Source organism: Toxorhynchites rutilus, chromosome 2, assembly GCF_029784135.1.
Source record: "Toxorhynchites rutilus septentrionalis strain SRP chromosome 2, ASM2978413v1, whole genome shotgun sequence".
Classification (NCBI taxonomy): Eukaryota; Metazoa; Arthropoda; class Insecta; order Diptera; family Culicidae; genus Toxorhynchites; species Toxorhynchites rutilus.
Genome location: NC_073745.1, coordinates 114,671,080 through 114,696,787, shown reverse-complemented (window position 1 = coordinate 114,696,787; position 25,708 = coordinate 114,671,080). Strand labels below are relative to the sequence as shown.

Sequence of the window (25,708 nt, the reverse complement as noted above, 5' to 3'; positions counted from 1 at the left end):
CTTATCAATATGGGTATCAAATGGAAGGGCTTGATTAGTAGAATACAATTATTGATGAAAAATGTAAATCCAAGATGGCGGCCGCTACAAATTGTTGGAGTAGATATTCCCTCAGAACCCCATCAATATGGGTGTCAAATGAAAAGGCTTGGTTAGTAGGATTCAATTATTGATGAAAAATGTAAATCCAAGATGGCGGTCGCTGCAAAATGGAGGATTACAAATTTTCTCAGAACCCCATCAGTATGAGTATCAAATGGAAGGACTTGATTAGTAGAACACAATTATGATTCATAAATTCATAAATAACCGTGTTCTACTAGTCGATCTCTTTCGTTTGATACCCATATTGATGGGGTTTTGAGAAAATATGTAATCCTCCTTTTTGTAGTGGTCGCCATCTTGGATTTATAATTTTCTTCAATAACTGTATTCTACTAGTCAAGCCCTTTCGTTTGATACCCATACTGATGGAGTTTGAGAAAATATGTAATCCACCATTTCGTAGCGGCCGCCATCTTGTATTTACAATTTCCATCAATAACTGTGTTCTACTAGCCAAGCCCTTTCGTTTGATACCCATATTGATGGGGTTTGATAAAATATGTAATCTACCATTTTGTAGCGGCCGCCATCTTGTATTTAAAATTTCCATCAAAAACTGTGTTCTACTAGCCAAATCCTTTCGTTTAATACTCATATTGATGGGGTTCTGAGAAAATATGTAATCCGCCATTTGAAGTGGCCGCCATCTTGAATTTATATTTTTCTTCAATAACTGTATTCTACCAATCAAGCCCTTTCGTTTGAAACCCGTATTGATGGGGTTATATATATATTATATATATATTATATATATATATATATATATATATATATATATATATATATATATATATATATATATATATATATATATATATATATATATATATATATATATATATATATATATATATATATATATATATATATATATATATATATATATATATTAGGCTGTCAAAAAAGTCCTACGGTATTTCCGCGAGGTGTCGTTGTAAGTGCGTAGTTCTAGTTGTATTCTTTGTATCGAGTCATACTATAGCTTGTTGGAAAGGTATTTTTGCGCGCTAATATAGTCCTTGATGACAGTGTTTTGTTTGGTTAAGTCGTTCGTGAGTTATAGTGTCGCAAATATGGAGCAAAATAAAGACAAAATCCGACATATTTTACAGTACTACTATGACAAAGGCAAAAATGCATCTCAAGCTGCCAATAAAATTTGTGCAGTTTATGGACCCTATACAGTTTCCATTTCCACCGCACAACGATGGTTTCAACGTTTTCGTTCTGGTATAGAGGTCGTCGAAGATGTGCCACGGTTCGGAAGGCCTGTCGTCGAAAATTGCGACAAAATCGCTGAATTAGCCGAGAAAGACCGGCATAGTAGCAGCCGTAGCATCGGCCAAGAGCTGGGGATAAGTCATCAAACCGTTATTAACCATTTGAAGAAGCTTGGATTCACAAAGAAGCTCGATGTTTGGGTGCCACACACGTTGACGCAAAAAAAACATCTTTGACCGTATCGACGCATGTGAATCGGATGGTGACTGGCGATGAAAAGTGGGTCACTTACGACAACGTGAAGCGCAAACGGTCGTGGTCGAAGCCCGCTGAAGCGGCTCAGACGGTGGCCAAGCCCTCATTAACGGCCAGGAAGGTTCTGCTGTGTGTTTGGTGGGATTGTCAAGGAATAATCTATTATGAGCTGCTTCCCTATGGCCAAACGCTCAATTCGGACCTATACTGCCAACAACTGGACCGCTTGAAGGTAGCACTCATGAAGAAGAGGCCATCTTTGATAAACAGAGGCCGCATTTTCTTCCATCAGGACAACGCCAGGCCACACACTTCTTTGGTGACGCGCCAAAAGCTCCGGGAGCTCGGATGGGAGGTTCTTTTGCATCCGCCGTATAGTCCAGACCTTGCACCAAGTGACTACCACCTGTTTTTGTCCATGGCAAACGAGCTAGGTAGTCAGAAGTTAGCCACAAAAGAGGCCTGTGAAAATTGGCTATCCGAGTTTTTTGACAATAAGGAAGCGAGCTTCTATAACAGGGGTATTATGAAGTTGGCATCTCGTTGGGAAGAAGTCATCGAACAAAACGGCGCATATTTGACTTAAAACAGATGATTGTAACTAATTTTATGAACAAATGAAAATTCAAAAAAAATACCGCAGGACTTTTTTGACAGCCTAATATATAGTTCATACATTTTAGCGTTTTTCATACCCATGCTTCACCTGATGCTCATGAGCGGTGATTTGGAAAACTTGGGAGTTCTCGAAAAAATAAAACGAAACAGTTTTGTCAACAAGATTGAAAGCTGAATCGAAACCCGCAATTAAATCGTGATTTTTATTACTACCAAGATTTCAATATTATTTGTGTCTTCAGGTTGTATTTATTCTAACGGAATTCATAGTCCTCTATTACCAAATGGAATAAATTGATCGATCTCAGGCTGATCAGTATTTTTATTGATAAATACAGGGCACTCAGGTTGGGCGTAAAGCTTAAAAAAATACTGTAAATACAAACAGATCTCATTCAAATTAAACTATAAACAGAAATGTTTAACTTTCAAAAAGACTTAACGTGTCTACGAGGACAGCCCCTTATTGGTATTTATTCAAAGAAAAATATATAGTTGAATGAAAAAACTCACTAAAATATTTTTTCTTTAACTTCATTCAGTTTAAATAGTCATTTAATTCAGCCACCTCATTGATTCTCGGTCTGTCAGACCATAAGCGCGAGTTTAGGAGGGTTAAAAGAGAAAAATCCCAACATTCCAGACAACGATTGTTGTTTGTTGAAGGAAACACATATGCGAAGATGAAAGATGCAAAACTGGCATGATGTCTGGTAGCATATGTTGAACTTCACATACACCCCACCCTGTGCGCCCTCAGAAGAATCGGTAATAGTTTAATTAAAATCGAGAAGATGAATCCACAGCCCACCATTTGCTTGAATTATTTGCGTAGCAAAGATTGTTGTTTGCTCAGGAGCAGATAGAGTTTATGTTTTCTGCCCCACGATCCTTTTTCTTGCTTTCTCATGAATCTTTCGACTTATCGGAACTTCGAAGCAGCTCACAAAGAAAGGGTCACGGACGAGCCCGAACAGGAAGCGAAAGATAAATGGCATTCGATTTTCGATGTACATAAATATAGTTTTATCGGGCTCTCCGAATCAGTGCGGTCTGGGAACACGCTAGTGTTTAGCTAGTGATGGTGTGTCAGTGATTACAGTGTGAGAAAACAAAACAGTTACTCGCAACAGCGTGTTTGTACATTTTGAAGATCAACATATCAGAGTGGGTTGTTGGAAAAGTTCTACCTTCTTAACAATTTGATATCTTTTGATTCTGCCCGGCGGATATTTGCCTTCATTTGGATCCCAAAACAACTTTCAGAGATTCGTTCCCGCCTCCGTCGCATGAAGCTTGAAAGTTTGCGTTTAGTTTGTCTGCATTCACGTAATTCAGACGATTGAAACATCGCTGAATGTTTCTCGGAATTAATCTAATTAATCATTGTCCGCAACGACTGCCAGAATCATTTCAATCATACTTACGCAGTTGTTTACATCCACAATCATTTTTTGTTTCTTTTGCCCACCAAAATTGAACGTTCCTTTCGAATCAAGTACTCAGAAGGGGGAATACCGATTTCTTGGAATTGGCTAATGAGTGCGATTTGAATCCAGCTAATTACAAAAAAACCGTTGAAATGGTTATAAACACATTTCTCAGTCAACATTGCGGTCGAACGGCATGGTTCAATAAACTGGGGCGACTCGTGAGGGAACAACTTGTTATGATTCCAACGAATCGATAAAAGGAGGCGTTTCGGGCGCGTGGACAGCTAACCACCAAAAAAACATTAGTCATGAAAATTATGATGCAATATTTCTTGTCGTCTTGAATAAGACCGAAAGCCGGGTGACGAGGAGGCGCAAGTGCCACCGGTTGTAAATTAGCCGCCGAAGCGCCAAATTGAATTCATTGGGCTGAGAGAACTCACCGACTGGATCGACCGCATGTGCACTGTGGTGGTGGCAACCGATGTCGAGTAAGATGAGCGCCCCTAGCAGCAGCAGCCCACCGGCTCCCGCCAGTGGCTGCCGTTTGGGGAGGTTTCCAGTTTCACTAAGGGACCGCAACATGATGTTCAGTAGTTCCAGCGGCGGACTGCTGGTTCGGCGGTTGGATGAAGTGGTTCAACTTGGAGGCGGCGAGCACTGGGCGGCGATATGACAACGACGATTTGCGGTGGAACAGTCATTCAACGCAGGAAGATCTGGAAGAGAACAAATAGAGCAAAGAACAAAAAAAAAGATGTCAAACAGTTGTTTGTTTTATTGCGCACAGGTTGATATCGGGTTGCAGCCGGTTTAGAGCTGATAACACTTACAGAAAGCTTATAATGTGTTACAACTTTTCGCTCGAATGCGATTGCAGGCATCTGCTGTTACACCACTTTGCGGTGGATATGTATGGTGACGATGGCTAGAAAAATGACGCATTTTCCAAACATGGATTTACAACACAAAATATTTTCCGCATTTCAGAAACGTCTAGAATTCTTTAAGGAATTTTTCAGTACGTAGTGATGGGTATTTATCCCATAATGAACCATAATATCCGTAATATTTTTTTTTTAATCGTTTATTTTTACAGGCTCAGTTACATAAGTTTAAAGGAGCCAAACTCCTCACTGTATTGTTACAAGTATATATAAATACTCGAGTTTAGAAGGGTGACATATTTTCTTCAGGAAAAGGAAGGGATATCAGGATATGTTGACAATGTTCACACTCACATTCATCACACTCAATTTTTAAGCTTATATCTAACATGTATTTACATTTCACCTTATTCTATTGTTAGTAAGAAGGGATTTGATTTCTCGCGAAGAAAAAGGAAATGGAGAATATAAGGATATAAGGACAATCAGACACGAAGATCGATAACTTTTAGAAAGACATATATTTGGGACATGCAATCAAGATCTAACCTAGCCAACACATCCCTCACCGGCACATTGGGCTGCCTTCCTCTAGCCTGAAAAGAGTTTTCTAAATTCGATCTGGAAACAAGATACACCTCGCACGACCAAACAACGTGTTCGATGTCGTGGTAACCTTGGCCACAAGCACAGATATTGCTATCGGCAAGATTAAAACGAAAGAGTAGCGCGTCTAATGAACAGTGATTGGATATGAGTCGGGAGAAAGTGCGAATAAAGTCCCGACTCAAGTCCTGACTTTTGAACCATGGTTCGAGGCTAACCTTAGGGATAATCGAGTGAAGCCACCGGCCCAATTCATCTTCGTTCCACTTACGTTACCAGCTACCTTTGCTAATGAGTCAGCCCTCTCATTACCCGGAATTGAGCAATGTGAAGGGACCCACACAAAGGTGATGACATAACAGCGTCTGGATAAAGCACTCAAAATTTCTCGTTCCTTGAGAGAAGGAAGTACGGCGAGTGCTTTTCTGGCCTCACAGAACGGATAGCTTCGACAGAGCTAAGACTATCCGTAACAATGTAATGTTCAAAAGGTCGTGAGGCGACGCTGTCCAGTGCCCGATGTATTGCTGCCGTTGAACACTCCAAATCCTGTGGACTCATTCATAGAGGACCCATCAGTAAAGTACATATTATCACAATTGATACGCCCATACTTTGCATTGAAGATCGTAGGAACGATCCCCGATTGATGAAAATCGGGAATTCCATGGATCTTTTCCTTCATTAACAGAACAAAATGTACAGAGGAATTGATGTAGTCAGGAAAACAAACAAGGTTGGGAATATAGGAAGAAGTATCAACCTGCATGGAGATGAATTCATGATATGAAGTCATGAATTCAGGATAAAATTTAGCCCGATCAGCTCAAAATTTCCGATCACTAATGGGTTCATAACCTTATACCGGATGAGGAACCGAAGAGATAACAAATTGGAGCGATCTTTTAGTGGGAGTACGCCTGCCAAAACCTTGAGACTCATGGTATGCGTTTAGGGCATACATCCCAATGCAATACGGAGACAAAGATACTGAATTCGCTCGAGTTTAATGAGGTGTGTTTTGACAGCTGATTGTAAACAGAAACTGCCATACTCCATCACTGAGAGAATAGTTGTTCGATACAACATTATAAGATCTTCTGGGTGGGCTCCCCACCAGGTGACGGTAATTGTACGGAGATAGTTTATTCTTTGTGGGCATTTTTTACTCAGATACCTAATATGGGCCCCAAGTATATTTGGAGTCTAACAAGACTCCCAGATATTTGAATGACATAGCATGAGTGAACGGTTTACCCAAAAGTTGAAGCTTTGGGTTTGCTGGTTTATGCTTCCTAGAAAAAACAACCATCTCTGTTTTCTCCGTGGAAAATTCGATCCCTAGCCCAGTGGCCCAGGTTGGAAAATTGTTCAAAGTATCTTGTAAGGGTTCTTGCAGGTCGGATTCGTTTGATCCTACGACAGACATCATCTGCAAGTTCTATTAGGTTGCAATTTTGTGTAAGGCAATTGTCAATATCGCTTACATAGGAGTTGTACAGAAGGGGGCTTAAACATGAGCCCTGCGGGAGTCCCATGTAGGAGATCTGACTTACTGTCGAATCCCCATGATAAAAATTCAAATGTTTCTCACGAAGCAAGTTATATAACATCTTATTCAATTGACGCGGCAGACCCCGAGAATGGAGTTTGTGTGACAGGACCTCTACTGAAACTGAATCAAAGGCCCCCTTTATATCCAAGAATACTGAAGCCATTTGTTTTTTTTCGGCGTAAGCCTTTGAAATTTCTGAAAAAAACAACGCAAGACAATCATTCGTCGCTTTGTCCCTGCGGAACCCATATAATATCCGTAATAATTTTTTATGAAAAATTCGATGAATGTTAAGTATCACAAATCCACTGACAGTGTTCAGAGGCATTGATACAAATATATAAAAATATATAAGACGCATTGATACAAATATTTAAAAGAACCAAAGGCTTGAGCCATTGCGTTCACTTGGAAAAAAATATGTCAGATAGTTTTACGAAGTGGAAACGTAAACAAGCAATGAAATCCCATATGATGGAAATGGTTAAAGTATGACGCTCTAATATTCCAACTGGATGATCAAAACTGTATGTCTGCTCGACTTGAACGAGTGTATCATTTTTCATTTTCCTATGATTAATTCGAGTTCAGGCATTTACTTACAATCTATATACAGTGATACAAATTCGGTGTTCGTACTCTTTTGGAAGTTAATAAGCTTTCGGAGAACATTATATTTAGATAGAGTCATAGTGTCTTATGGTAGCCCTAGTTTATTGCAACTCTTAACCGTTATCTAAGAGTTCCTTTGTGTATTCGGAAGGAAAATTTATCCATTAATTCATCAATCAGATTTTTAAATCGTGATTTGTGAAAATCTGATGGTTTCTTCCCAGATTTCTCCCATAGTGTCTTGCTGGGACTGATGTCGGGAGATTGTGAGGGAGTATCAATAACTTTTGAGCAATTGTGATGTAACCATGTGTCTTGTACTTTAGGTAATTGTTTTGGTAAAACTTGAATCCTAGATTCAATCCCACTTTGTTGACACTTTGCCTCATATTTTTCTTCAGGATGTTCAATTCTGTTCCATTATACCATAGATGGGAACCAAATTGCCAATACAGGAAAACTTCGATATCATGTACCCTCGTTATAACGTCACTCGATATAACGTACATTCTACTTCGATATAACGTACACATTTTCAAAGTCCAAAGGAATAATTTTTTGAATATTGTTTTTCTGAAAGAACAATAAATTATCTGTATCTTGATACTAAAGCTTGATTTGTACTTTTAATCAATCCTGAAGTACAACTGTTTTGTGATTTCGGATTCTAAATGAATCAAATTTTAATCAACAGTACGCTGTGTTTCATGCTGTTTGGAAAAGTGGAATTGAAGTTACTGATTTTTTTTTGCTGATGAACGGTTTTTCCTTTGTGCATCGATGGTGTAATGTGGGGATTCTCGAACGAATATTTTTCAAACAATGAAACATCAATTTGAGCAGATTTTCAAATTAGCTCAGAATTAATAACATGGACTGTTGATTGATCGCTGTTTAGGGCGATACTGAAACACTGAACTTACTGGATATCTAATTAGTTTTTCAGTGTCTCTTAGCAAAATTATATTTCCAACATTCATAACGGCAACAGAAAAACGAATCGTATGTGCGGTTTGATGGCGGCGTCGACAGCAACCGCTGCGAAACAAATTTTCACCTTCAGCTTTCCACAAAAGAACGCAGCTCTCATTGTTGAAAATCGCTTCTTCACATCCGGCTTCAAATGCGCTGCACTTTGATGCCATGTTAAATCCGGAAACAATGTTGTAATTCGCCCAAATTAATTGTTCGACCGGAATGTCACCAATGAGTCATTCACGATTAATCAGTCATCTTGCTAGCGACCAAATGGCAGCGGCAGAGAGGCTTTCCAAATGGAAAGCCGAGTGTTTTGGTTAGTTTTCCAAATTGGCCTTTTGACGTAGAACTACGTTTTTCAGGAAGGGTGCCAAATCAAAGAACAGGTCGCCCTCGTATGAAACAAAGTTTAGGTTAATTACTATTTTCACTGTGAACGAATTCTGGTGATTTGCGCACCAATCGAAACGGAAATTCTTTGAGGTTCGTTTAAGATGCTATAATTACAATTCCTTCATCCTTAAACGGTTTAAATTCCAATGTTGCCATACATTTGTTCTGCCGATTAGTGTGCTTTCCAACCCGTACCGTCAATAACGAGCAACCAATATTCTCGTTTCCGTTCATTTCCAATTAATTTGGTATGAATAAACCATCCGCGATTTGAAATAACACATTCTTCGTAAGGACACCGAAGAGGCAACATCGTTTGTTGGGCGAGCTGGACGGCGAGAGATCGAATGCCTTTCTCAAAGCAATGAGCCTCGAAGAAGAGGAAGTTCTCTATAATTAAAGTATGTAAGTATGCAGTGTGGATATGGGAGACTATCCAGTCTTTTGAAATATGACCATGCACTGCATTTATTTAGATACAACCTTACTATGATATGTGCTGGGGTTCACTCCCACTTCAGGCGTATCAAAAGAGCAAAAGTGTTAATAGTTTGTGTGTGGGATCAAATGCTGCGATCATTGAAAGATCAATGAGAGAAGAGAGAGATGAAAAAATGCGATTTAAACTGAAATTCCATTATTTGTCGATTGTCGATTGTTCGTATCAATCGACAGGAAATAATACTATTCTATTTATCTATTCCAATACATAATCAAATACATTTTTCATATAATATATTTTCATAATATGCGAAAAAACGAGTTACTCATTTACATTGAATACATATGCGTTACAGAAATTCATGATTTTTATTTTATTTTGTGGTCATTCCACCATTCCACTATCCATTATTGTTTTCCGAGTTTGAGAAGCAACACAAAACATTTTTTGGGCCAATAATCAAATTGTACATGGTCGGTTTTTGAAATTTTACATTACCATTTTCGCGGCTACCCTAGTATACGCGTTATCGCATAACCAATAACGCAATAACGTAATGAGAATCGCCTTTCCCAGTAATTAAGAAAGAATTCATACAAATAAGAAAATGTCCTATATAATCTAATGATATTAATGCCAGGACTTGAATAGCTGTGAAGCTGCCTATGTTTGTTGGGTTCCACTCAACATTCAATGTTGTTCTTGATACAAGTATTGATACCGCTAAACCAGCGGTACTCAACCTGTTTTGCATAGGGGCTACAAACAAATTTTTACCATGGTATCGCGGGCCGCAAAAAATAAAAAGGAAAACAAAGAAGGGTGGTATTAAAGACTCAACTGCATTTTTAACGTAAGACTACGAAATTATTGTCGGCGAGATCAAAAATTAAAAAAAAAATTAAGAACGAAATTCTTTACTACAAACATTTTTTAGCACTGGCAAGAACCGATGAATGGGGGTCAAACTCAGGGCCCTCAATTGATCATCTTTGTGTTGTTATAGAATAACTACGTCCACGCAACTATCATCAGCGATGGAAATCGATCCACGGTGGAACAAAGATCGATTCATCCATACAACTGCTCTGCTCTGCAAGAAACATCGGGCTGCTGTTCTAAAAACAACCCAACAATGATCAATATCAACTGTCTCCGCTGTCCGGTCTGTTGAGCAATGGATGAACAGAAAGAATACCCTTACGCCTAAATGGCTACTACTGTGTAATTTACCATAATGTAATGGAACAGAAAACTTAACGCCTACATGGTTACTACTAATTACTGTGTAATTCACAATTTATAGAAACATTAACATATGTACATGTACACGATTAAACCCGGCTCTGTTACAGCTAAATGCTAATGAGCCTAATAAAATAAATAAATGGGATTAATAAGAACCGATGAATGAATATTTTCATTGGTTGAGTGCCGCGAACGCTTCGCGAAGCAATAAAGCGCAAATTTAAGCAGACAGTACTCAAAACTCGCATGTTGGTTGGTCGCTGTCTAGAGCGACATTGAAATACTGAACTTGTCAAATATCCAAGTAGTTTCTTAGTATCGCTTAGCTAAATTTCATCTCAAACGCTCCCGAAATCATCGTCCCTTCTTCTTCTTGTATGGCGTTAACGTTCCCTGTGGAACTTTTGCCGTCTCAACATATGCATTAACTAGCGTCATTCATTAATACTTAGTTGAGATTTCTTAAGCCAAATAACACGCCTTGAATGTATTCCGAGGGGCAAGCTCTAGAATACGCGTGACCACAGTGCAAGTCTGAGGAAATTTCTTTGACGAAAAATCCTCCGGCCAGAACGGGAATCGACCCGCACACCCGGCATGATAATGGCAACTGAGAATGACTGATTCATATTTCATTTATGTTCTCGAGAGAAGAATACTCGATTGCCAATGTACGTGCTGCACTCAGTATGCACCACGATCATTCTACTCGTGCTAGACCCTGCGTGGCCTCATGCGATGATAAATTTGTCCCCCGCCACCGTTATCTATTTGATATGGCTTAAGGTCAACAATTCCTACGTGTGATTCAATGATACATAAATAATCTCCAACTCACGATATCGAAACCGTCGCGGTACGTTCTATTCAATATTCTGTCCTTCCTATTCCTCTCTATTCCTCTACTTTTGCTTTGTTTCTGACCGTCAGTGCACGCTCTGCACTATGCTTGCTTCGTGCATATTCTGAGAATGTATTCTGAAGCACAGTAGCGAAATAAAAACAGGGATTGATCAGGACGAACGCAATATTTCTAGTGCTTTCCCTGACAAGCATCACCTGCTGGCCAATCTTGACTGAGATGGGCTTTCAGGCAAACTATTGAAATCCTGAAAATCTGTAATATGATTACCTGTATTTATATATTTTGGAATTTCGATAGTTTTCATCCATTTTTAAGCTATTGAAACAAGTTTTTGGGCCAATACGTAACAAACATCACTTATCTTTTTTTTTGAAACAATGAACTTACAGCCCAGTACGGATGACATCAGCATTGAGAAAGACTAAAGTCTGATAGCTGAAACGAGAGTGTAACTTGAAAAGTGATGATATTTTATATATGACATTAAAAATTTCCCAGTTCAATCGCCTCTAGCCTCAAAGCCAATTTAAAAAACTAAACTCCTGGCCTTGGCGAATTGTAAAACGGGCGGGTGGGCCTCTCCGTAGCCACATTGGTTGCGCATTAGCTTAGTAAACGATCGATCGTGAGTTCAAAACTCAGGGCCTTCATTGATCATCTTTGAAAATGTTCAAAAGTTCAAAAGAAATGATTCACTTAGGTGACCGGTTGGAGACTGATCCGTTCATCAAAATGAAGTCCTTTATCCATATCAACTCCATGGTCTGGTTTCCTTATTCGTTGTTATATGTTTATCCGTGACAGACAAGGTGAGTCGCTGCATATCAAGAATTATTCTACATTGGCCGATGTTAAGCACTTATCAGAATCAAAGGAGAGGAGATGACTTGGAAGATAGTGGCTCTATATATGCTTAAAGCTTTGACGAGAGTCTGGTTTAAAGGGCTCAATGTTGATAGAGATTTTATTAAAAAGGTTGTTATCTAATTATATAATGCTCCATCTCCATCATGTTGGATAAACAAAAAAGGCGACCGATCTATTAATATTTCCGGAGCGACGGTTATATCAATAAGGATTTTTATATATATTTATGAACATCGGATACAAGTAAAAAAATCGAGATTAGTAGATACTACCAGCTGTATTGATTACACCTTTAAGGGGGTTATTATAGAGCAGTGGCACGAATCGGATCGGATCGAACTCTGACCAAATAAAACAAATAATATTTTTACTAGTCACTCTTTAATTATTTGTTTATTAATCTTTTTAGGATACAAAATAAATGAATGAAGAACAGAGTACCGGCGTACACAATTTCAGCTCCAATGGATTCTAAATTAGTGAAGAGGCCGCTATGGTATGAGTCCCGGGTAAACAATAAAAAATGGATATGTTTCGTGCGATAGAATTTTGAATCAAGTGTGTACCTGGATTAGATACTACGAGATTGTGACTTAGTAAATAATGAGAATTTCTGAAAATTCTTCTGATAGCATATCCTTGAATACCTTCAGCAATATGAAAAAACATCGAATACCCATCTTCGATGAAAAACATTGCTTTTGAAGAAAAATAGAAATAACATTATGCATTCAGTTAGAATAGAATTTGTACTTTGCGAACTACTCTTCCTACATTTGGTGAGTCAAACTAGAAATCGTACCCTACCATGCAGATCTTTCTTCACAACTCTCGAAAATATTCTTCTTTTTGTTTATCTCAAAAAAAAACTGTGGACTAAAATCATTTTTTGCCAACTAAATTAATAGCAAATCCATTCAACCCTATCAACCAGCTTTCATTTGATCCATATTACGTTTCTGTAGGATTATTCAACACGAAGATATTTTCATTTAAATGAAAAGATTCCCTATGAGTTTGTGGGTGGGTAGGTGTTATTTTCTAAAACCCTGTTTTTGACACTTTTGACGTAGAACTACTTCTTTCAGGAAGGGTGCCAAATCAGAAAACAAGTCACGTTTTTATTAAATAAAGTTAACGTTAATGGCTATTTTCACAGCGAATAAATTGTGATGATTTGCACACCAATGGAATCGGGAATTCTCTATGATTTGCTTGATATGCTATACATTACAATTCACTAATATCCAAATAGTTTAAATTGATGAAAACTGGAAGCATTCTCATATTCCCAGCCATTTGTTCTGTCTGACCTTCTGTCATCAATAATGAGCCACTAATACATTCGCTTCAACCAATTTTCAACGTATTTGGTATAAAAAAACCATCCGCGATTTGAAGCCACCCAGAGGCGAATGAACTGCAAAGTTTAAAGCCTCTTAAAAAACAAATAATTGAATTGAAGCCACACCACTTCTCGTTTGGTGGTCATCGAAGCAACATCGTTTCGGAGAGCGTCGAATGAATTGTCATTCTCAAGAATGAGTATGGGGTAGAGTTTCTTTCCACAAGGGTCCTTCTCAAGGCTAGAAGCGAAAAACAAAAATGGAATGGCGTTAAACCACAGTTGCTAGGGGGCTGTCCACATACCACGTGGACAGAAAAGGCACGATTTTAGACACCCCCTTCCCCTCCGTGGACAAGCGTGAACATTCCTGATACCCCTCCCCATCTTGTCCACGTGGACATCACTCCATTTTTAAAAAGAATAAATGAAATTTTCTATGTTCTATTCCATATTTTCTATTAATAAAAATGTAAGCTATTACTATCAAATGGTTTGTTCCCCTTTTTTACCGAGCTCGGGAAACATTTTAGTTCGTTTTGTCCGCTGAAATCCATATGAAAATATTATTCACGCATTTTCATTTCAAGTCGACGCAAGTTTGCTGAGTTCTTTGAGTTTTCAACTCGCTTTGCGGGCGAATTGCCACTCAAACTCATAGATGTTAGTCAGGGCCTGATTTCTGACGCCGTGCACTTAGGAGATCCGCAGGTTCATCATACCTTCTTCTTCAATGGCACTAACGTTCCTAGAGGAACTTCGCCGTCTCAACGTAGTATTACTTGCGTCATTTTTATTAGTACTTAGTTGAGGTTTCTATGCCAAATAACACGCCTTGAATGCATTCTGAGTGGCAAGTTCTAGAATACGCGTGATCACAGTGCAAGTCGGAGGAAATTTATTTGACGAAAAATTCCCCCGACCAGAACGGGAATCGAACCCGAACACCCGGCATGTTAGTTATGACGCTAACCACTCGGCCAAGGGAGCACATCATACCTATCAAAATTAATTAATTAATGAAAAAATTCTTCTTCTAAGCATCATTTACATTACATAAAACTTGGGTAGTGCATGGTGGCTACAATGAACCTTGCCAAAACTAAACACCTGCAATATAATCGTGATTGAAGATTTCAATTAATCTGTACAGCTTCGTTAATCGTGGAAAATATTAGGTTGCCTTGAAAACTCGTGCCGATTTTATGAAGAAATCAAAAGAAAGCATAGTATATAGTCGAAGGAATGCATGTCTATAAAAATGATGCTCTTGGTTTTTTCATAAAATCGGCACGAGTTTTCAGGGTTACCTAAAACCGTTTTGTATTTCTATGCTGTCTGGTGAGCCACTGCTCTTACAAGATCTTGAACAAGTGATAATCTAAGGAATGAATATCTGGTGAATGCGACAGGTACAGTCCCAGCCAAACTACAAAAATTGTTAGCCGAATTGTCAAACAGACATGAGGTTTGACATTGTCCTGGAGGAATTCGACCCCCATCATATTGGATAGTAGTGGCCTTGAACTAGCCTCAGAAATGGTCAGGTGCCATGTCGGCACTTGGACAGCTCTCGAACTCGAACTGAAAGCTGTGATTTAGGCACTTCAACAGTTTCTGAAGCCAACTAGCAATTGAGATGTTGGCATTTTCCGAGCAGAGCCCGTAAGAAAGGGCATTCCATCTGGGAGAGTAGAAGCTCGTAATACAGATTTTTTTTCCCAATCCAATTTGACACAGTAAAATGTCGAGCTTTTAATACATCCGACAAAAAAAATTAGAGGTACAGAGTGTGAAGTCGAAAATTTCAAGTAATCTTTGAAATTACTTGAAAAATCTACGCATTGATAACACTATACAATAGAAATACTATAGTAGAAATGTTTTTGGTACTTTTTAAAAATCGTTCATATGAATGAATTTCAGAATACACATTCCAGGGAAGAAGTTCAGCCATATGAAAAAATATGGATGTTTGACGCACTCAAGCAGCTCAACACTTTTTTTTCATAAACACATCATTGAAAAAAATATGTATCGTGTCCACGTGGATATTATCTAAACCCCCTCCCCCCCACCGTGGACAACCGTGGACATTTTCGTGACCTCTACCCCCCCTAAAGTTGTCCACGTGGTATGTGGACAGCCCCTAGCGAGATAGCAAACTCAGCACAACCTGCCGATATCATTCATGCATAATGCTGATTTCACACACATATACACACAGCTCGATACAAAAAGAAGAAGTCTTCTGTATCAAAGTGCGTTACGACAAGGAAGGTGCATAGGGGAGATTACTTATCGTGCAATACATTCTTGTAAACGAATGCTGTCAAAATTTCAGCCGAATCGGACTCGTAGTTTTGTTTTGACCGTGAGTGGAAGCGGACGTGTTCGCGGATTTTGGAAAAATGAAAAAAATGTAATTCCGCCATCGCCACTGCCAAATAGGTCGAATTGCACTACAAACTGCTGCTCCATCCACCGTATTCTCCAGATTTGGCCCCTTGCGACATTTTTTTGTTTCCAAACCTGAAAAAGCCACTCGCCGGGCAGAAATTTGAGTCGAATGAGGAGGTCATCGCCGCCACATAGGCCTACTTTGCAGACCTCGAGAAAACGTATTTTTGGATTGAAGATACTGGAGCATCGCTGTGTCAAGTGTATCGAGCCAAAAGAAGACTATATTGAGAAATGGATCGCCACTTTTCCATAATTTTGTTTTTTTTGCAGGCTAAGCATTTGTCGGACTGCCCTCGTACAACGTATCTTTCATAGAAGTATTTATGATTTCGATTTGTAGCAGGGAAACCTTACTGTTGCATGTGGTGGGGTTCGATCACATCTCAAGCGGAATACAGGAACCACAAAGTTTATAGTTTGTGATCGATATCTGAGTGGGAAGGAGAAAGGCTGATACGAGTTGACAGTGCAGTTCAATCGTAAAGTAAGAACGGAACCAAAATAAACGAAAGGTGCTGATAGCTTTCGACGATTCTGATTCGCATGCATGAGTCGAATCTACTGAAGTAATAAAAAACTGAATAGCTAAAAAGTTATTTCAAAAATTTCGATGCACTCTTGAATATTATCCGAAGTGATAAACAAGTGTATTGAATAATATAATTCCGTATTTCTACGTCGAAAACTGCGGTCGTGACCTAGATACAACCCACTATTTTTTTACAATTGATGCTAAAAAAAAAAAATAAATAAATATGTTTTCGTACAAGCAACAAATTAAACTCGTACAGAATTTATTTAAGTTTGTAAAATTGCCTTCCGGTTTGCGGTGCAATCATAGTTTATTGAATTATTCATCATCAAAGACGAAGGGGTAATTTTCCATTCGAACCAAAATATTCCTGTATAGAAAGGTCCTACAGTAACGTTATAGGAACCAAATTAATGCTTATTGATAAGGTTAATTGAATTTGCTGTTGAGTTGGTTAGCAACAAATTATGTTAGTCCTAAAAACCTGAAGGTTTAAGCTTTAAAATTATGAATATACCGTTATCTAAATATAATGTATCGAAAACTTATTTTCGACTTTCAAAAGTAGTGAAAAAAGATCTGCATGGTGGAGTAAGATTTCGAGTTTGAGCCACTGTTGTTTAATTCTATTGTTTGTCGCGATTATTATTGTGATGATAGTCGCGACAAAAATCTTGATCGCTTCGAGCGATTGCGACAGTATATATATGACAATGATTCATTGAGCATATCGGGAATCGGATCGCATTTGATTGTAATGGAAATTTTATTAATCAAAATACCTCTGTGGCTCGCTTCACCTTTGTGTATCCTACTATCTCAAACCAATCACAAAGTTCTCTGTCAATGGACAGTGTTTATGAAAAAAGTTCTGCTATAGCAGTAAGGTAACATTCCGCGCTACAGAAATAATGCTTTGTCAAGTTGCAACAGTCCAACGGGATTACATCAGCATTGTCCGACTGATTGTTTATGAAGAGTGGCTCGAAGTTTATATGATAATACAACGAATCAAATGGCGTTCTCATAGATTTTGTTAATTAAAATACTATCGGAAAGCATCCCCACATCGGAAAAAGTTTGTTTTTGGCGCGAAATAAACTGACTTTTATTACTTTGTAGTTTGGAGCGTGACTAAACGAAGATAAAGGTGCGCGAAATGTGCGCTTCATTATTCGGTATTCTGAAGATGGGTACTCATATGAATCGATAGAGAATGGATTTTCTGCTCCAATATGGAAAGTATATTGCTTTGATTAGGTAAAATAATGAGGTATGTATTAAAATGTCCAGATCAAAAAGTAGATGCTGTTTTCTTCTTAAAAAACTATTGTTGAGAACGATTTTGGACACCCTTGGAGCTATCTATCTGGCTGGTTTATTTTTGTTATATCATTATAGTGTTTCAATTAATTCTAAGATTTATAAGACAGATCTCGTAATTGGTAAACTATCGAATTTGAGGTGGGCAGGGTTACATTTGGCATAGTTCGAAAGTAATAGTTTTCTGAAAAGAGTTAGCAATTAGAAAGGTAAATTACAAGTTACTGACGATTGTTTCCAGCGTGTATAATGAGTCCAATTCGACTCAGGGAGGGCTTCAAACCCTTCCGCGTAGTTGATAATATGCACGCAGACAAGCTCTTTGAATGTAAATTTGATTTGATTCGAGATGATTATTTTACCTTAGTAAAAATAATATCAAAAATGGATTGTTGTTTTTGTTTTTTCGAAAATGTAATTTGTCCTTGGATCAATATATCGAATAGAAACACAATATCAACATAAAAACTACCTTGTTCTCATACCATGGCTCAGTGTTTTCAACATGAGCTATGCCAAAGCTAATCAATCTACAAAATCTACCATGTGCAGCCTGATAAAATGTTTGATTCAGAAAAGATATGCTGTTCCTCATCTGTTCGCTTTGTGTAGCTTTAACATGATTGATTGGTCATAATTTTTCAGATGTCTCAGTTTCCCAGCTTCTTTCATGCCGGTAAAACAATTCAACTGCCTGTCAGGAAGGAATATTGCGATGCTTCAAAAGGAGCATATATCATATAGTCTCCTCAGATAATGTTCTGTCAATTTGGTCTCGGAAATAGAAACACACGGCAATGATAATGCACCAGCTGCTTTTTCCTGGATGTTATTGTCGAATAAATATACATATGTAGCTGCTGCTGGTGCGACACCTAGTACATCATTTACGAATGGTGTTGTTTCCCCCCTGGTTGTGCGGAGAGAAAGAAAGTTCGAATAACATTTTGCAACAGATGTTCGATACAGCGTGTCGATTGTTTCAAATACTCATCTCACTTCAAAAGGTATGATTGCATGTATTTTCCTTGGTTATAATTACTGTTAGGAATGCTGATTTCAAATCTTAGGGCTAACAGAGAACCGCTGATTGAAACCATCCGAAAACTACATGATTACTGCCTCTTAACAAAAAAAAAACAAAAAAAAAAAAACAAGTGACAAACAACGATTTGTTCGATCTGTAGAGAGACCATCAATACCTACCTTTTAACACCGATACTCCAGGCCCATCAGTAAATCCAAGGCATGTCAAGGAAAATTCTATTCCGAAAAAAAATCCATGGTCGATCGGGAATTGAACCCAATACTTACTTTATCTTCTTGGATGGCACTAACGTCCCCACTGGAACTATGACCTCCTCAACGTAGGTATTACTTGCCAGGGTTACCATATCTACGGAATAATCTGTATATCTACTGATTTTTTTGTCTTTTTAAAACCAAGATCTGTAGACACAGATTACAGATTTTTGGGATTTCATACAGAATATACAGATTTTTTGAAATAACCTTCCAATAATAGTTATGGGTTGGGTCTATCAATATATTTTTTTTATCTGACCTATTTTATTCATGTAGGTGTTGAATATTTTTATATGAGAATCGTCTCTTTTCGACATTCATATGTAGCGTGATGTATTTTGATTCAAACGTCTGCGTTATCGGTTACTATAAATAAATAACACCGTTTAAGGTATCGGTCGCGTCACGGAAATGGTCCAATTTTTTGTGTATATGTGTATATATATATATATATATATATATATATATATATATATATATATATATATATATATATATATATATATATATATATATATATATATATATAAATGTTCTGTTCGTTTGTGTACGCGTCAAAAACTCGAAAAGTAAGGAACCGATTGAGCTCAAAGTTGTACACAATATATTAACAATCCACAGCAAGAAGTGTTGTTACGGCATAAAAAATTGGAAAATTGGAAGAAAAATAATTTTATATATGGCCAGAGTGCGTTTCTGAAATTCAGCTTCTAATGAAAATCGACTATTCAGTAATGAATATGTGTTCTATGTGATGGAAACATCTTTTTTCCACGTGTTTGACAAAATCATGAACTGAGATTGTGTTTCGAAGTGATTTAAAATTTATCGATTTCCCTCATCTATCTCTATTATATATATATAAATTTCCTGTTCGTTAGTGTGCGCGTTAAAAACTCGAAAAGTACGGAATCGATTGAGCTCAAACTATGATACAATATACAAATCAACCAAACACATCTAGGATTGTTGTTACAACATAAAAAAATGAAAAATTCAACTCAACCATGCAACCACAATGTGCCACAGCAAAGCGTGGCAGGGTACAGCTAGTATAATTATCAAATGTCCCTGAGTTAATACGAAAAATAACGTTGAAAATAGAACTTTTAATTTAACATATAGTTGCATCGCTATCCATCTAAGAAAGTCGCGCTGTCATTGATCTTCCACAAGCAGCAACAACCACCCAACAGGAAATTTGCATGATCAGCAATCGACGATTATAAAAGAACTCATCGATTGCAGACATGCTCTCTTTTGTAATCCGAACGTGACCGATATAAGTTGTGAACCGAATAAAGTGTTTAATGTGTTAATCAAAGTATTATTAAGTTTTCTTTTTTAAAAAACCCCACGTGAATAGAAATTTAAATGAAAACATTATTTTATTTAGAATCACAAAAATTCTCTGCCTTGTCCGTATCCTAAGCATTAGCTTCATAATAACTTTATGTCCCATTTTCAAGCGTTGAAAGTTTTCCAGTTTTTGAATTGTTGCCTTATTATGCTACCTTTTAACTCATTACAATCATTACATTTTTGTGTGTACCTGAAATATATTATGATGGAAGTATTCACATGTTATTCACACCTCAATGAAGCGTTGTATTTTTTCTACAGTCTTATATGCTTGCTGGCTTCACGTTGATACCATCAACATCGTTTAATCAATAACAATTATGCCAATTAATGATACTAAAGCTAAAATAATGCTTCAAAATTCGACTTATAAATTTAGTACATATTTTAATACAGATTTTTAGAGAAAAAACTAAGATAAAAAGATTTTTTCAGGCCAAAAACACAGATATTATTATGGCAACCCTGTTACTTGCGTCATTTTTATTAGTACTACTTAGTTGATATTTCTATGCCGGATAAAACGCCTTGAATGTATTCTGGAATGGCAAGTTCTAGAATACGCGTGACCACCGTGCAAGCCGGAAGAAATTTCTTTGATGAGAAATCCCCCGGTCAGAACGGGAATCGAACCCAAACCTCCGGCATGATAATGTGGCACGCTAGCCACTAGACCACGGGAGCCCTTAAACTCACATCATATTTGCCGTCAATTCACAAGAGAATTCCCGCTTAATTGAATTCCCGATAACGTCTGCAAATGCGATCTTTCTCGAGTTTAGACAGCTGACCAATACCAAACTAAATTTTAGCCAATACATCAAACCCCTTTATATTCTGGGTACAAACATATTCATCTAAACTACCAACCAGATCTACCGCAACTCAGCAAATCTTGTTATGACTATCTTGTGCACAATGACCCTATGAGTATTCAAGTTGGGCTACCCCAAACTCTATTCCATGGTATTCATTTTATGCGATAGCCAACACTTCAAGTCCTTCATAACTTAGGGTATGAATGTGTTCATCGGGATTTGCAATCAGGGCTGCCACAACCCAGAAAAATCTTGTTATAACCATCTGCTTAACAGATGAGTTTACTAGTACTCTAGCTTCATCCCAGTATCCACTTCCAACCCCTTGAAATGGAGTTACACTCTCTTGAAAATTTAGTTCGTTTTAGCATAAGTTCAATCTCAATTTTCTATGTCTGTCAACGCGCGCGATGCTTTTACTATTAAAGACTTCATAGTAATTTTAAAATAAATAAAAACTTGACAACTAAATTTGTTTTTGAATAATTCATTTATATTTACAGGCTCAGCTACGTAGGTTTTAAGGAATCAAACTCTATTTGAATAATATTTACATTCTAAGGTTTTTTTTTATTGTTCTACATTTTTATACTAATATATTAAAACTCTTTTCTAAATTCTATGGTTAATAAGGTGGGTCACCGAATACTCGCGGTCGATACAAGTTCAGAAGGGTGGCATATTTTCTTCAGGATATAAGAAGATTGTAACAATGTTGATGAATACACTAAATTCTTAAAACTATTCATATATGTACAGTAGAACCCCGATTATCCGCGGTATAGTCGGGCAAGCTCACCGCGGGTCACGAAAATCACGGATAACGCAAAAAATTACTAAAAATGCGGTGCATAGACAAAAAAGGTATTTCAGCACGGAAACTATGTTTTATCAATACAGGAATCATTAAACTATCCAACACCAGTTGTCAAACAATGTGAAAGTCATGACCAAAACCAAAGAACAAATACCTACCACTCATTGACAAATTTAGGGAAGATTCAAATAATTACTATGGAATTGCATTCGTAGATAAATCGGTGTTCTACTGTATTATGTATTTACATTCAAACTTATTCTATTGTTAGAAAAAATGGATCTGATCGCTCGCGATGGAAGTATTGAGAGGGAGCAGAGATGACAGAGAGCAACAGATGTGAAATGCGAGGTTGAGGATTAATTCAAAATGGGAGAGTTAGGAGGCTGAGAGGAGATTTTTGCGGATTTCTTCTTTTTGAGCAACAGAGAGAGACTCAATAGTCACATTGTGGTTCTACAATTCTGAAGACCCTTGTTTGCATATCTAATTGTACACTACTAAATAACGAGAGCGTGAACAATTGCGTCTTCCTACTCCAAGCTATTAACATGGAATCATGATGAGATGATGTTTTGAATTATAGAGACTTAGAGCCTTGAAAAAGGACAATTTAGCAAACTAAACCTAAACCCCTAAGCGACGCCGTCGACTGGTTGCTGGATAGATGACTGTGAATGATATTCTGACGAGTTTGAATATAGAAGTTTGATGTTTGAATATAGAAACTTCTAAATTTTGCACTTCATTCATTTCTAGCCTTGAATGGCCAATTTTTTAAACTTATTCTAAACTCACGACCTTGAAAAAAGCCGTTTTGGACGCCTTCGTCGCCATCTGACTGCGAGCTGGATATTTACCGAAATTGTGATGATGCATCGTCAATGACGTTTTTCGCAAGCCTTCTCGATTTAGTAGCCCGCATTAGGGAGATACATTCCGATCTGCTCAATTGCATACGGGTACAAACGTGCCCGCAGTTTGCATCTGGAATGATGAATGGATGTTCTATTAGGGATCAGGTTCACAAGCGTGTCGTGAAAGCGTTTAAGCAGAATCCCAATGCTTCGGTCAGGGATGTGGCCAAAAAGTTGAATCTGTCCAGGTCTTTCGTTCAGAGAGCCAAGAAGCGGGAGGGTCTGCATGCATACAAAGTGCCGAAAGCTCCAATATCGGAACGAACGTCAAAATACGGTGGAAAAGTCACGGATCCGGAAACTGTACACCCAGATGCTGGCGAAGCCTCATTGTCTCACCATGGTTGATGAGACTTACGTCAATGCGGACTTCCCGCCCAGCACAAGTTTGATGTTCCGGAGGAAATAAGGAAACAGAAACCTTCAAAGTTTGCCAATAATTACATGATTTGGCAAGCAATCTACTCATTTGGAAAACGGAGCGCGCAGTTCGTGACTACCGAGACTGTAAGCGGGCAGATCAACCTCAAGGATTGCCTACAGAAACTTGGTTCCTCTGTTGAAGCATCACGAGTGTCCTATGATTTTCTGGCCGTTCCACTATTCGAAGGATGTACTGGAGTCCTACGAAGATAACGGGGTCACTTTTGTACTCAAGGACATGTGAGAGAGACCGGACATGAGACGTGTGAGACCGAATACGTGTAATGTTGCAGGGAAGCTAATTGAAGACTTCATTTGTTGTTTGAACACACGTGCTGTAATGCCATGACAATGCATTACGTTTGGTCGGGCAATAGTAAAGGCTGTATGGACGTTGCCCTTGATGGCGTCTCACAAAGTGAAGGTATACTTCATCATTCCGCTTCTGTTGATTGTGTCGTAGGAATCGCAGTCATTCGTCTCGTATATGTCGACCATTGTTGGCGCTGCTCACGAAATCATACGATACAAATCAAAATACATCGAACGCAATCTTTTGTTGGTTACGGTCTAACTACATGTTCATGAATATCAATTCAAAATAAGTAATGATATTCATGAATAGCGGAGTACCTGTGGTGGGATCTCGTTTTTGAATGTTTATACAATATCCATCTTGTACTTCCAGAAGACCTGCGATTTTTTCGTCAAATAATTTTCGTCAAATAAAACTGTGATCAAACATAATCTTTGTCACTCAGAATACATGCAAGGCATGTAGCTTGTAGCTCATCTTCTAATTGACCCTTTACAATTTAATTCTATATAAATTATTATATAAATTTCCTAGGACTTCTACCAAAACTCGTCATTATAATATCAGATTATTTTCAGACACAATTCTCGTTCAAGATTTTTCAATCACTTGCAAATAACATCGAAATAACATCGTTACATCGATTAAATGTTTGATACAGAAAATATGATAGAGTGAAGATAGGCCTAAATCGGATAATTCCTTTCTCGAGTTTTGCTCTTATCAACACATTCGGCGATCAATTTTTATTTATATAGATAGAAGAAGATATATGAGTGCGTTTATCACATTAAAATCCATTTCCACTTTCGAACAAAAATCAATTTCGTTGGCGCAAACATCAAATGGACTAACAACGCTTGTCACTATGTATTTATAGACCATATGAGAATTGAATTTTCCGAATTTTCCCATTTCCCTTCAGAGTATTCCGAAAATTTTCAATTGTCACGATTGATTGGAATATGTGTAATATTTTTATGGGACCCTCTCTCCATTCCAGAAGAGGGAAGAATGTCATACCATCATAGAAACATTTCTCGCATCCAAAAACCACCACATCCCAAATTTGGCTCCATTTGCTTGATTGGTTCTCGAGTTATGCAGAAGTTTGTGTTTTCTTTGTATGGCAGCCTCCTTCCCCTTAGAGAGGGGAGAGGAGTGTCGAACCATCAACATAGAAACATTTCGTGTCCTCTAAAACCTCCACATGCCAAATTTGGTTCCGTTTGCTTGATTGATTATCGAGTTATGAGAGTGTCAAACCACTATAGAAAAAATTATTGCCCCTTATATTATTATTATTGATTGATTCTTGAGTTCTGCAGCATCCCCCTTGAGGGAGGGGGAAAAGTGTCAAACCACCATAGAAACATTTATCAATCCCCAAAAACTTTTTATGCCAAATTTGATTCCATTTGCTTGATTCGTTCTCGAGTTATGCAGAAGTTTGTGTTTCATTTGTATGGCAGTCCCCTTCCCCTTAGAGAGGGGAGAGGAGTGTCAAACCATCATAGAAACATTTATCGATCCCTAAAAACTTCTTATGCCAAGTTTGATTCCATTTGCTTGATTAGTTCTCGAGTTATTCAGCCCTTCAGAGATAGGGGACGATTGTCAAATTACCATAGAAACAATTACTGCCCCTAAATCCTCCACATGCCAAATTTGGCTCCATTTGCCTCATTATTTTTCGAGTTGTGCAGAAATTTGTGTTTAATTTGTATGGCAGCCCTCCCCCCTTAGAGATGTGGGAGGAGTGTCTATCCACCATAGAAGCATTTATTGTACCCTAAAACTTCCACATGCCGAATTTGGGTTTGTTTGTTTGATTGATTCTCGAGTTATGCTGAAATTTGTGTTTCATTTGTATATCAGCCCTTCCTTAGAAAAGGGGTAGGAGTGTCTATCCAACATAGGAACATTTATTGGACCCCAAAACCTCCAAATGCCAAATTTGGGTTCGTTTACTTTATTATTTCGCGAGTTACGCTGAAATTTG

The 25,708-nt window shown here is 37.9% G+C and overlaps 1 protein-coding gene across 5 annotated transcripts in view; it reads right to left on the bottom strand.

Annotated features, from left to right (window-relative positions):
* The window catches only part of LOC129771066 (Ig-like and fibronectin type-III domain-containing protein 1), a 436,355-nt gene that overhangs the window by 91,458 nt on the left and 319,189 nt on the right, over positions 1-25,708 (bottom strand). For all 5 annotated transcript variants that reach the window (XR_008742272.1, XM_055774358.1, XM_055774356.1 and 2 more), the window contains one exon: positions 4,076-4,351. Coding sequence is in view for 4 of the 5 variants with exons in the window: in XM_055774358.1 (XP_055630333.1) it covers positions 4,076-4,217 (142 nt within the window). In the remaining variant the exon portion in view is untranslated. The remainder of the gene's footprint in view (positions 1-4,075; positions 4,352-25,708) is intronic.